The sequence below is a fragment of the Pseudophryne corroboree genome, chromosome 3 (assembly GCF_028390025.1).
Source record: "Pseudophryne corroboree isolate aPseCor3 chromosome 3, aPseCor3.hap2, whole genome shotgun sequence".
NCBI classification, from domain to species: Eukaryota; Metazoa; Chordata; class Amphibia; order Anura; family Myobatrachidae; genus Pseudophryne; species Pseudophryne corroboree.
Window position 1 is genome coordinate 476,222,902 of NC_086446.1, and position 14,704 is coordinate 476,237,605.

General features: G+C 44.5%; 1 protein-coding gene across 1 annotated transcript in view; it reads right to left on the bottom strand.

The window, feature by feature from the left end:
* Positions 1 to 14,704, bottom strand: part of PITPNC1 (phosphatidylinositol transfer protein cytoplasmic 1) — a 478,249-nt gene that overhangs the window by 250,875 nt on the left and 212,670 nt on the right. The window contains exon 2 of the mRNA XM_063960825.1: positions 6,889 to 7,037. Within this exon, the coding sequence (XP_063816895.1) occupies positions 6,889 to 7,037 (149 nt within the window). The remainder of the gene's footprint in view (positions 1 to 6,888; positions 7,038 to 14,704) is intronic.

The following is a 14,704-nucleotide window of genomic DNA, read 5'->3' on the forward strand; positions in this document are numbered from 1 at the left end:
TAATTCTCAAACACGCTGCACACCGCAGGGTATTATATAATGTCCAAAGCCATGTGCACTACAGGTGGGGCAGATGTAACATGTGCAGAGAGAGTTAGATTTGGATGGAGTGTGTTCAAACGGAAATCTAAATTGCAGTGTAAAAATAAAGCAGCCAGTATTTACCCTGCACAGAAACAATATAACCCACCCAAATCTAACTCTCTCTGCACATGTTATATCTGCCCCACCAGCAGTGTACATGGTTTTGCCCAACTGCTAAAAAATTTGCTGCTGTGATCAGATCTGAATTACCCCCATGGTCCATCTACAGACAGCTTATCCCCCTACAGACATTATCCCCTCTTTAATCTAAGCAAGTCATTCCACACTGCTACCACCCCTAAAGCACAATTCTTAGCCGCCCTCTAACTCATTCCTCATTCCCCATTCCCCACCTACTTACTGTAGCTGAGAATGTCATAATAAGCCTTATTCAGAGGTGAACGCAATGGTGAAGTTTGCGGAGTTGGGCAATTGATTCTGTACTGCACACATGCTGAAACTAATTACCATGAGGATTGGATGCAGGGTGAGTGACAGTTAATGTGTGTGTATGGGAAGGAGAGGGGGGGTGGTAGTTAGACAAACACAGGCGCTGTATTTTGTGGGTGCGTCCTCGTACGCAGTTGTAGAGGGCCTGGTGACTTCGGTGCGACGGACATTCTGAGCAACCACTGGGTTGTTCAGAAGATCCATGGTGCGACCAATGGTTTGACTTTGTATGCACATGGCAGATTAGAGACCCTGCCAATGGGCAATTCTGACCAAATCCCAGCGGCTGCGGCATTAGCCTATTTTTGCAGTAACGTGATTGGATTTGCATCCACCTCTGAATCAGGCTGAATGTGCCCTTCAGTATTAGTGAATTGTAATTTCAGCTGTAGTTTGGTTGTGATGGTGGAGATTTTAAGGGTATTTACTGGGTGTCTCACATACTCAAAGTTCTGGGCTATGCATTCAAGTCTGCCTTTATAAAGCTGAACTATTTAACCCATGCTAATGATCTTAGACAATGTGACTGCCTGAGTGCATCCATTGTCTGACACACGTATAAGATTGTTGCTATGAGGTACTAGAGAATATGAGCTGTGATTTCAGCAGTTGTGACCCCCAGAAGAGAACTCAGAAAAAAAGACTTCCCTGTCTCTCGAGGGAATTGTCATGGAAGGAGAGTGTGACAGTGTACCTCTTTTAATCCATCATGTCCTTCATCTTGTAACTCTATCACATTCGGCCAGCGATGCATAAACCCCAGGGTCACTGCCAACGTCAGCCTGCCTCAGATTCTCTATCCGACATTCAACCAGTGGCCCTGAGCCAATGCAGAGTCCTGCTGTGTCAGCATCACTGGGGCCTGCGGCACTGCAACCATCAGCTATTCCTCACACCCAAGGGAACACTCCGCAGCACTAACATCTCACACAGTCAAGAAAACTAAGGCCTCTCTAGACCGCACCACTTGATGTGTCCTCTGCAGATGTTGTTGTGCATTAACTCACATCAATACTACCACCCACTGAACTGTCTCCTGACAGAGCTATAGTGCATCTGCTGCTGACACTGATTTACATCTTCCTACGGTGTTTCAATTTATTTGGAACATTCTGTAATATCTTGTAACATTCAGAGAGGTAAAAACAAAATATGATATTTAAGAAGTCGGGTGTGCATAGGACAAAACGTTTGCTAATAGGTGGGATCTAGTGATTCCTATGAAACCTGTAAACTGTATGTGCAGTACTGTACTTTTTCTATACTTATAAACGAGTGAATGCATCTCATGGTTGCATATTAAGTAGAACAGGTTTTTTAGGCCCATTCTTAAAGATTTTTACTTGAGAACTGAAGCCATATTTGCTTTTAATTGTGTGTGCCGTTAATATACACATGGGGATATTTATTAAAGCATGAAGAGGGATAGAGTGGAGAGATAAAGCACTAAGCAATCAGCTCCTTACATTTTTTTTACAGCCTGTAAAATCAGTTACAGGCTGATTGGTTAGTGATTTTTCTCTCTCCCAACTTTATCTCTCCACCAATAACCCATCATAGTTTTAAACAGCTCATAGCAGCCAATTGACTATTCTGGCTCAATTCAATGTTTTACAATGGATAACAATCATACGACTGACTTATTATTACTGAGGGATTAGTTAATAGTAAAATTATACTGAGGCAGCGCTTGTTGAATGCAAGGACACAAATTGATGTAAAAACTTCTAACAATTTATTTGTACAGATGATAACATTACTATATCAAAGAACCATTAAAAATGATCACATACACAAATTGATTCAGAAACCGAGTTGCACAACTTGGCAACATACAGTGTCACTATACATCCTAGATAATAATAATAATATATAATAAGAGGCTAACGCTGCTCCTCACCTCTGTTATGTTTGATGAGCCACATGACTCATTTGTGTGCTGCAAGCTGTCACAGGTGAAAGTGATACTGCAGAGAGATGTTACAGCCTCCTAACCTGCTGCTGCTAATATAAATAACATACTTCCCAACTATCCCGATTTCGCGGCCAGTCCAGTTTTTTTGGGCACTGTCCTACTGTCTCACCCGCGGGCCACAGTGTCCTGCGGTGCAGGAGCAGTTAGGTGGCTCCTGTCACTCTCTGTCCTGCTTAGCAGAGCAGCATGAATAGATGCTATGCGCATGTGCACAGAATCTAATCACAGGAGACAGAGGGGCTGGGGGCAAGACCAGCAGTTCACATAGCTCTGATGCAATGATGAAAATGGGGCGTAGCTTGCGATAGCGGCATTATAGTGAAGCCATGCCCCTTTTGGTGAGGCCCCACCCCCTTTTTGGACGCGCATGTGGTTTCGCTGTGCATGGGTCCAGCATTCAGGAGCCACAAAGGGAGGCATGAAATAATACTGATCTGTCTGTTTCACACTTGCTGCATATGGATAGAGGGGGCTGGGGAGAAAGAGAGTGGGGGAAAGGGCAGATAGGAACTGGGGGGTGGAGATTGGGGTAGGGGCAGATAGGGTCTGTGGAAGGAAGAAAGAGAGATGGTGGGAGGGTTAGGGCAGATAGGGACTGGGGAGGGAGAGGGGGGGAGGGGCAGATAGAGACTGGGGAGAGAGAGGAGGGGAGGGGATGGGATAGACATGGACTGGGGAGAGAGTGGAGTGGTAGAGGCAGATAGGGACAGTGAAGGGAGAGATGCCGATTTTTCCGATATAGTATTACACATCTATCTATATAAAAGGCTAACGTGCTCCTCACCTCTGTGGTGCTGCCATCGCCCACTGGAGGGCACCTGACGAAGCTCTGTTCGGGACACACACACATCCCTATGTACCCTGCACCCCCCACTATATACTGCCCTTATTTACATTGCAGTCTCCATCCTTTTCCATATTCTAGAAACAAAAAAACAAAAAAACAAAAAAAGTGGGAGCGCTGCTGGAATTACTACAAAATAAAACTTTCTTTAATCGTATAATTAATACTCATTAGCGGTGTAAAAAATCAATAAACTTTTACTTATTAACAAGAAAAAACAAAGATAAAAGAAAAAAGAAAGAAGAAAAAAAGAAAAAATAAAAAATAAAAGAAAAAGAAAAACAATATTAATGACACCAATAATAAAATATATTACTGAGATGGAATACCAGATCAGAATTGTCTGAGGAAGCCGCCGAGCTTAAAGGCGGAGAAACGCGTAACAAGAGAGCATCGGAGTGCCGCTGAGCACATTACCCACACACAGTACTGACGTCAGTGAAGAGAACGGGACCACGGAACACATACGGAAAAGTATCCTCCTCCATTGTTGAAAAACGCTGGCAGGTCCAGTAGGAGTTTAATAGAGGAACAGCACCAGAGCCGTGGGACCCAGGTAACTCTATTCTAGAGACTGTGTGATTAAGGGATCCTTTCTCTAAAGGACATTGCATTCAGCTGGATCCGTACTGCCACATTGTGGTACATGTGGACGATAGTGAATCAAATGATTTAAGTCTTCATGAAAAATGAAACTATGTTTCTTTTTGGCTAGCAACAAGTAACCATCTGAACTACCCTACGGGACTATGCTACTAAGCGAGGGCATTGTGCAATACTAATATAACCTGCACAGGTTTTTCACATGTTTTATGGTAATTAGACAAAACAATTCTGATCTGGTATTCCATCTCAGTAATATATTTTATTATTGGTGTCATTAATATTGTTTTTCTTTTTCTTTTATTTTTTCTTTTTTCTTTTTTTCTTCTTTCTTTTTTCTTTTATCTTTGTTTTTTCTTGTTAATAATTAAAAGTTTATTGATTTTTTTACACCGCTAATGAGTATTAATTATACGATTAAAGAAAGTTTTATTTTGTAGTAATTCCAGCAGCGCTCCCACTTTTTTTGTTTTTTTGTTTCTATCATAATCACGAGGGGCGCAAAACATCCCTCACTGCGGGCAGCAGCAGCAGTATTACTATTAAAACACCCCTGAAGGGGAATTGTAAGAAAGTAATTTCTCCACCGGTGAGTCAGCGCAATACCTTATTGTTTTAAAATATTCTTTTCCATATTCTGCACCCCCCACCATATACTGCCCCTATATACACACTACACCCCCATACCCCTCAATATAGTGCCTCCTGTATGTACATGGCACCCGCCTCCTTCATATGCTGCTCCCGCCATTTACCACATACTCTGCACCCCCTCCTCCATATACTATGCTACAACCCCAGGTTACTTTCCATCCCGGGACTCATCAACAAGTAGCAGCAGTAACCAGGAAATGGATGCAGGAACCTCCAGATGGTCCCACAGCACTCAGAGCGAAGGCACCGGGGACAGGTGTAGCCACTTACTGGCAGGGGGAGAAGGTGAATCAGTTTGGCAAGAAGGGCTGAGACCCTGTGTAGGGTGAGCAGTGCAGTGACTGGGAGAAGGAGGGGTCGGTACTGGGGCTGCAGATGATGCTGGTAAGGAGGAGGCAGATAACCGTCTCAGCTGCTTTATATGTGGTGCGAGCCAGTGGAGGGGTGGCGTCCTGTGCTCACCCCTCCCACACCTCACACAAGCCATGCCCAGACCTCTCCAGCAAGATGCTGGTGGCCACTGGCCTCCTCTATCCCCCCAGACTGGCCGGGAGCTATGCGGGGACTGGTGAGTTTACACGTGCCAGTACTGGTGTATACATTGTAGCATCAGTACAGTCTACCCATTACAGATATACAGCATCTATATTATATATATATATAGAGAGAGAGAGAGAGAGAGAGAGAGAGAGAGAGAGAGAGAGAGAGAGAGAGAGAGAAGGCTAATGCTGCTCCTCACCTCTCCTGTATGAGTATCGACTGCCCCCACCCCCAACCCCCCCTCAATTTCTCCGTAACAAACTTTTGGCCTAGTGGTACTGTGAAAAAAATTCTGATACTCTAGGGAAAGCATTCCCAACCTCTGTCCTCAGGGCTCACTAACAGTGCAGGTTTCAGTGATATCCAGGCTTCAGCACAGATGGTTAATTAAAAATAACTGAGGTACTAATGAAATCACCTGTGCCCAACCATGGACATCACTACAATCTGTTAGGGTGGTATTCAATTCTTTTCACCCCCTTCCTCACCCTTTCTGTTTCTGCACTTTGGGGGCGTGGTATCATCATTCCAGCTAGCTACCCCCTGGTAACGAGGCACCCAATCCTTTACGCAGCTAAACCTGATTACTATGGGCACGATCTGCGCAATAACAGGGATAATTTTAGAAAGGATAATGGGCGTGATATATCATTTGAATACCGCCCTTAGTGTGCAATGAGGCTTGAGGTTGGGAATGCCTGCCCTAGGGTACAATGATTCAAAAAAGTTTGGGAACCACTGCCATAAATATTAAAAAAAATTGTGATATAGTTGTTAGCAGCCTCTATCACACCTTTAATTTATGGAATTAAGACCTTCTTTCAGTCACTTACACACAGACAGATTGAACAATATACTGTAGCATATGCCGTTAAGTAATGAAACAGAAATGTTGGGGCCCGGTACACTCATGTCTCTGGGGCCCCCCTTCTCGAAACCCCCAGCACCCACTTAAATGGTTACTCATAACAATATACATGTAATTGTCAGACAGCTTAATTACAGTATCACAATTATTACATATAACCAATGTACACACCCCTACTTAGGGTTGGACCTTGTTAAATTGTAGCTTATCTGTTGGCTGGTCAGTGAAAGTCACACTCACACTGTACTGCTGTGTACAGTGCCTGGCATCCAGGTGTGCTGTAGTCTACTGTAAGAACATGTTCCTGCATCCAAAGTGAAATCCCATGGCGCACTTAACTTCATTGCAACGAGTCGCACAGACACACTGCAGGGCCGTGGAGCAGGATCAATTGATCGCCCAATAAATCTGCCAGTGTGTACCCAGCATTAGTCTTATTTCTGGCTTAAATGAATCAAAGGGGCAGATTAGTGGTTCTTATCTGCCGTCAAATTCTATGTTTCTATGAATCCTGTGATGACATTGGGACTGCCTATAATACTTGTGGCTCTTTTGTGTGCTTGAAGATATTGGTTTGTAATTGAACAAAGTGTGTAAAGAAATGTACCTCTCTGCCAAAGTACTTTGCAAAATGCATCCCATTAAAAATATAGGATGGGAATGGAAGGACTGCAATTTCTGAGCTTGTGCACAATTAGGCGCATCAGTGTGCCTGCTCTGTACACCCGATTTTTCTGGGGGGGAAATTGTCCTGTGTCAGAAATGTGTAAATACTGAGAACACAGCCACCAAAGGGGATTTTGTATAGCGCCTCGGCTATTTCACAGCGTCCAACACTACAGTCTATACCAGTGATCAGGGGATTCTCACCTGTTTAAGTAGACTCTCTTCTCTGTGAGCTGTCCCGGACCGTGTACTGGGTCCTCGTATGGCTCATTCTGAACGACTTCCACCCCTTCTCCCCGGTCGCTTTGCTCATGACTGTGTTTACTAATCATATAGAGTTGTCCAATCCTGTACTGCAAGAAGAACGCAGAGATTAGAAAGACATTCCAGAGATTATACTTTCATAGCAGAATTAAATGGTAGATTTATAGCTCAGACTCACTGCATAACTGGTACATGGAAATATCAAAATACAGATATTCGGGACCAACATACTAACAGTGTAAATATAAAAGTTCACAGACCTATAACAACCACTCAATAATGTTGACTGACCTAGTGCAGGCTTAGGCTACCCCTTGCTTTCAAAGATTTGTAAAAATACAAGTCCCAGAATGCTTTGCCAGACAAAATCTTTCAGAGTGTTTTAGAACTTGTAGTTCTACTCTACAACAACTGAAAAGCTATATGTTGCCTAACTGTGATCTAGTCCAATTTAGATGTTGACTCGTAGGATATGCTGGGGCACAAGAGTTAGACTGCCATCCATGGTCTAGTACAACTTGTATAATGAACTAGTTGATTAATCGCGCCCTACGGGCGCTCTTCACACCATCGTAAGGGGCTACACCCCTTAACCCTTGCACGCCCTTGTGGAGTGCAATATTTTTATTATATGGAGTATTACCTCCAATCATAATTGTGTGAGTGGTTAAATATTGCACAGACAAAGGGCTTGTGATGGTTAAGGGGTCGAAGCCCTTTGCAACGGTGTGAACAGCGCACGCAGGGCCTGATGTAGTTTATTTAGTGCATCTACTTCCCTGTAATGTGGCACGTTGGGGCACCGGTGCTAACAATAGTGACTGGCCGGCAGAACTGACTGACTTGCTGAATCAATGTAAAAGGTGAGAGTGCTGTACAGTGTCAGTGACACTGCACACCCACTGCACTGCATAGCACTGTCACCTTTTAAATTGATTCAGCGTCAAGACATTACTCTCCGCGATATCACCCACTCTATCCGTTACATTAACCATCTCGGGGCTTCCAGGCCGGCAGCCCAGGTGCTGTGTTGCGGAGTCAGGGCCCCTGGGGATCTGGGCGCAGCTGTGGAGGGCAGGCACTTCTGTGACATCACGCACAGAGGAGGCACCGGGGCTCAGAGAGTATGTGGCGCAGGGAGGGCTATGACAGCCTTCCACTGCGCTGCTTTCATACACATCTATGCCGGTGGACGCAGCAGCTTTTGTTCCACCTGCACCTCGGCTAGGGAGTGGGAAATGTTGATGCCGGAGGGGGCAGGCGGACTGGCAGCAGGACATAGGACGCTGCAGTAAAAGGATTCCCCCCCCCCTATCTACAACACAGAGACTTGCTGCAGATGCAGTGGCATACGCTCCAGCTGGACCTTTTTGTCAGGTACAGTACCTTTTTTGTGGTCTGTACCGATTTTTGGCTCTCCAAACTTCCATTGAAAGTATAGGAAAGGGGGGGTGGCCACGGCACTTTAACATTGTCACGCCCCCCTTTTCGAATTTGTAGCAATTTTTATGTGTAAATTGTTGGAGGGTATGTTGCTGCAGATGCAGTGGGCCTATTTTGGGGTGTGGACCTGGAGTTGCAGCTCCATCAGCCCCATTGTTAAACCTGCTCTGGGAACACACAGCAGCCAAAGGGCAGAGCCTCCCATTGGATGTAACCTGTGTGGGAGAGTGTTTCTCGCCCAATCAGCTGTGGACTGGGTGTGATAGACCTGCTGCTGACCCAATGAGAGCTCCTAGCCACGGCCAGCGTTATACACACAGGCACAGAGTCACAGATCTGGGCTATTACATAGGAGATGCATTTATTCTATTGGTCGTTATGTTTTCGGAAGGCTGGCTTTGCATTTGAAATTATTGCAGCTTTGAAACATCAGTGTGTGTGCGTGTATACTATAGTGTGTGTGTGTGTGTGTGTGTGTACTATACTGTGAAGTAGAGCAGAGTAACAGATTATTTTAGCCTAGGGATGCAGTATATATGGGTAAGGGGTCCTTGAGAATATATCTTATTACCATGGAAACCATGGCAGCACTTGTGTGGCAAGTATGTGAAGATGATTTTGTGTCCTGACCAGGGAAATACTATTAACTTCTAAATTGTAGGTGAAAGGTTTTTATTCACTGATTATTAAAAGAACAATTTCTTACACTGGCGTGGGTTACCATTTATCTAGCAATCTGAGCCTGATTAACTGATGTCGCCTGTAGCCTGGAATAGGTCACATACATTTGCAGCTTCTTTTCAAAGAGTGCTAACTTTTTAAGGCAAACATCACTGTAAATGCATTTAAAAGGGGATTGGATGAATTTCTGATTGAAAAGGATATCCAAAGTTACAACACTTAAAATATTTTAGTTGTTAATCTGGGTGTAACGTGATTTGTGGTTGTTAACTAGTCATAAAACATTCTTCGGCAAGTACATTAAAATCAACTCAACTTAATACAAAATACAGGTTGAACGCGATGGGCATTTTGCTTCTTTTCAACCTCGAATACTATGTTACTATCATAAAAAAGTGTTCTTATAAATAAACATGAATATGTTCAATACATTTTTTACAGAGGTGTGGTGCCGTATTAGCCTGTGTGCCATGGGTAGTACAGTTCAGGGGAGGTACAAAGAAATGGCTTTATGTTCATTTTAATTACTGTCTGTATCTATTGTGAGCACCTGTAGCCTACCTGCAAGGCAGATTATTTACAAACAGCGACACGCTCACTATGGGCAGTATTCAATCCACATCAAAAACGGCAACACTTTCGTGTAACAGAAATTCAGCTGAGACAAACTTTTGCTTTGAGTTATACTTAGACACACCTCACAAAGTTTGTAGAACAAAATGACACCATGTGCTTGATGCACAACAGAGCAGTTGGGCGTTACAGTAAGCTTAGTGGCAGTATGAATTGTTGAATGACATTATTGTGGCGAGGGGTGGACAGGAGCTCTCCTTGCTGTGTATGCCAATTCCTGCACACTAACATTTTTTTAAAATTCTGCACCAAATTTGGTGCAAATATCAAGTCCACCACAAAGTGGGGGTGAATGTACTCAGCACAGCAAAGAACTCCCGCACACACCAAGTCATATTTAAATGAGCATTTTAGCATGCCTAGTCAGGGCTTATCTGCACCTCCGCTCTAAAGACCATTTATGCTTTCCTCCTGTTCTTCCCTTCATTTTCCCCTCTGTGCTTTCCTCTCCATCGGGTGACCCCCGACAGCCGGCAAACTGAAGACCACTCCTCTCCATCCTCTCCTCCCCCCAATCATCACTCTGCTCCTTTCTCTCCCCATTTGCCCACTCTGATTCTCAATCTCTGTTATTCAGGTAATGCTGTATAGTCATGTAATATGGGGTTGATGGGGGTTCCTTAATATAATATGGAGTCTGTGAGATAAATAAAGGAGCTAACTTAATGTTGGGGCTGTTTGTTAGAAAGCAGACCCAATTTATAAATGTGGGTAATTCACTTAATGTTTGGGTTAACTGGGGGAGCTCTAGGGTGTTAATTATGGTGTTCACACTTTGCTTGGCTTTCCATAAGAACATTAAAATTTATTTATTATAACACAGGGCCCTGACATTCTAAGACCCAAGCACCAACAGAGAACACCCCTTTCACACCTAAATCCTGGGTCCAATCCAAGACAATGAACATGGTTTCAATCAGTGTGACAGCTCTTCATACCCATTACACACTGCACCCTGGACACATTATTTCTAGGTCAATCCCTCTCACACTGTCACAATCCGTGTTTGCCCTGAATGTCGCTTTAGACACTCCCTTGAGGTGAACCTCCAGAAAAACAGCCAATCAACAGCAGCTTTGAAAGGGTTGCACCATTCACAGTGAAGCTGATCTGGATTGGACAAGGAAATAACCCTTGTAGTGACCCGGGTAGCAGACCCAGGATGCAAGATCCGGGTTGAGCCTTTCACACTGAGCCAGGACCCGGGTCGTGCTGGCTTGCCCTGGTAATAACCTGGTTTATCCGCTCGGCGTAAAAGGGGTATAATACACCAGCTGCAGCAGCAGCTGTAGGTGGGTGAAATTGGTAGAACATTCCTGTGTCGTAATGCTGCAAGTATTTTACCTGGAACTTATATCTCCATGTTCTGGTAATCAGTCACTAGAGACTGTGCTACCAGAGTCTACTGCTGTTATCTGAAGTAACCAATAACAACCCCAGTTACTGTTAATAAATACAAATAAAACAAAAATGTACCCATCCCCACCTCCATAAATACAGTTATGAATAGCTTAATCATGGATTATCTTCCTCACAAGATAGACTATATATATATATATATATATATATATATATATATAAACCAAAGACACCTTTATCCTGCGCTGTAAAATTGCTGCCCTCTGAAACGGTCCTACTGTTAGCCAGGACCAAACAAAAACACCTCCAAACAATGAATCAGATGGCGCCAATAATCACTCCCTGCTTGACCAGCAATGCAACTGACCACATAAATGAATGAATAATATCAATTTATTAAAAGCACAAATTGCTAAAAGAGATAACCTTTTCACAAACACATGGCAATAATTAGTGTCAAATGATGAAATGAAGGGTATATTTTCTCTCTTCCACCCTGAGGCGTTTCGTCCTCAGCGGACTTCTTCAGAGGGATGATCAATATAGCTATACAATCCAAAATTGACAATCATAGAAATCTTCAGGTCCTTAAGACCATTTAACAGTACAGGTTTGTTGGACAATTTTTAAAATTATAAGACCTCAGTCTTAATTCATGAGGGTCTAATCAATCAAATCTGAAATATAGCCCCACTCAGGGAGAATCTCAGATAATAGTGTGTATATATCCACAAATGAACCACAAGTTCAAGTGTGCTCCTGTGTGCTCTCCCAAATTGCATATATATATATATATATATATATATATATATATACATACACATATACACACACAGGTTGAGTATCCCATATCCAAATATTCCGAAATTACATATATATATATATATTATATATATATATATATATACATATGGGGGAATAGCGGCTCCGCAGGAGACTGGGCACAAAAGTAAAAGCTTTAGACTAGCTGGTGTGCACTGGCTCCTCCCCCCATGACCCTCCTCCAAGCCTCAGTTAGGATACTGTGCCCGGACGAGCGTACATAATAAGGAAGGATTTTGAATCCCGGGTAAGACTCATACCAGCCACACCAATCACACCGTACAACCTGTGATCTGAACCCAGTTAACAGTATGATAAACGTAGGAGCCTCTGAAAAGATGGCTCACAACAATAAACAACCCGATTTTTTTGTAACAATAACTATATACAAGTATTGCAGACAATCCGCACTTGGGATGGGCGCCCAGCATCCACTACGGACTATGAGAAACAGAATTATCGGTAAGTAAATTCTCATTTTCTCTGACGTCCTAGTGGATGCTGGGACTTCCGTAAGGACCATGGGGATTATACCAAAGCTCCCAAACGGGCGGGAGAGTGCGGATGACTCTGCAGCACCGAATGAGAGAACTCCAGGTCCTCCTCAGCCAGGGTATCGAATTTGTAAAATTTTGCAAACGTGTTTGCCCCTGACCAAGTAGCTGCTCGGCAAAGTTGTAAAGCCGAGACCCCTCGGGCAGCCGCCCAAGATGAGCCCACTTTCCTTGTGGAATGGGCTTTAACAGATTTTGGCTGTGGCAGTCCTGCCACAGAATGTGCAAGCTGAATTGTACTACAAATCCAACGAGCAATCGTCTGCTTAGAAGCAGGAGCACCCAGCTTGTTGGGTGCATACAGGATAAACAGCGAGTCAGATTTTCTGACTCCAGCCGTCCTGGAAACATAGATTTTCAGGGCCCTGACTACGTCCAACAACTTGGAGTCCTCCAAGTCCCTAGTAGCCGCAGGCACCACAATAGGTTGGTTCATGTGAAACGCTGAAACCACCTTAGGGAGAAATTGAGGACGAGTCCTCAATTCTGCCCTGTCTGAATGAAAAATTAGGTAAGGGCTTTTATATGACAAAGCCGCCAATTCTGAGACACGCCTGGCTGACGCCAGAGCTAACAGCATGACCACCTTCCATGTGAGATATCTTAATTCCACAGTGGTGAGTGGTTCAAACCAATGTGATTTTAGGAACCCTAAAACTACATTGAGATCCCATGGTGCCACTGGTGGCACAAAAGGAGGCTGTATATGCAGTACCCCCTTGACAAACGTCTGAACTTCAGGCACTGAAGCCAGTTCTTTCTGGAAGAAGATCGACAGGGCCGAAATCTGAACCTTAATGGATCCTAATTTTAGGCCCATAGACAGTCCTGCTTGCAGGAAATGCAGGAAACGACCCAGTTGAAATTCCTCTGTGGGGGCCTTCTTGGCCTCACACCACGCAACATATTTACGCCCAATGCGGTGATAATGTTTCGCGGTTACATCCTTCCTGGCTTTGATCAGGGTAGGGATGACTTCATCTGGAATGCCTTTTTCCATCAGGATCCGGCGTTCAACCGCCATGCCGTCAAACGCAGCCGCGGTAAGTCTTGGAACAGACAAGGTCCCTGCTGGAGCAGGTCCTTTCTTAGAGGTAGAGGCCACGGGTCCTCCGTGAGCATCTCTTGCAGTTCCGGGTACCAAGTTCTTCTTGGCCAATCCGGAGCCACGAGTATAGTCCTTACTCCTCTCCTTCTTATGATTCTCAGTACTTTGGGTATGAGAGGCAGAGGAGGGAACACATACACCGACTGGTACACCCACGGTGTTACCAGAGCGTCCACCGCTATTGCCTGAGGGTCCCTTGACCTGGTGCAATATCTGTCCAGTTTTTTGTTGAGACGGGACGCCATCATGTCCACCTTTGGTTTTTCCCAACGGTTTACAATCACTTGGAAGACTTCTGGGTGAAGTCCCCACTCCCCCGGGTGGAGGTCGTGTCTGCTGAGGAAGTCTGCTTCCCAGTTGTCCACTCCCGGAATTAACACTGCTGACAGTGCCACCACATGATTTTCCGCCCAGCGGAGAATCCTTGCAGCTTCTGCCATTGCCCTCCTGCTTCTTGTGCCGCCCTGTCTGTTGACGTGGGCGACTGCCGTGATGTTGTCCGATTGGATCAATACCGACTGACCCTGAAGCAGAGGCCTTGCTTGACTTAGGGCATTGTAAATGGCCCTTAGTTCCAGAATATTTATCCTTGGAGATAGGGTTATCCGCTGATGCATCTGAAGATGCGATCCGGACTATTTGTCCAGCAGATCCCACTGAAAAGTTCTTGCATGGAATCTTCCGAATGGAATTGCTTCGTAAGAAGCCACCATTTTTCCCAGGACTCTCGTGCATTGATGCACTGACACTTGGCCTGGTTTTAGGAGGTTCCTGACTAGCTCGGATAACTCCCTGGCCTTCTCCTCCGGGAGAAACACCTTTTTCTGGACTGTGTCCAGAATCATCCCCAGGAACAGTAGACGTGTTGTTGGAATCAGCTGTGATTTTGGGATATTTAGAATCCACCCGTGCTGACGTAGCACTACCTGAGACAGTGCTACTCCGAACTCTAACTGTTTCCTGGATCTTGCCCTTATCAGGAGATCGTCCAAGTAAGGGATAATTAAGACGCCTTTTCTTCGAAGAAGAATCATCATTTCGGCCATTACCTTGGTAAAGACCCGGGGTGCCGTGGACAATCCAAACGGCAGCGTCTGAAACTGATAATGACACTTTTGAACCACAAACCTGAGGTACCCCTGGTGAGAAGGGAAGA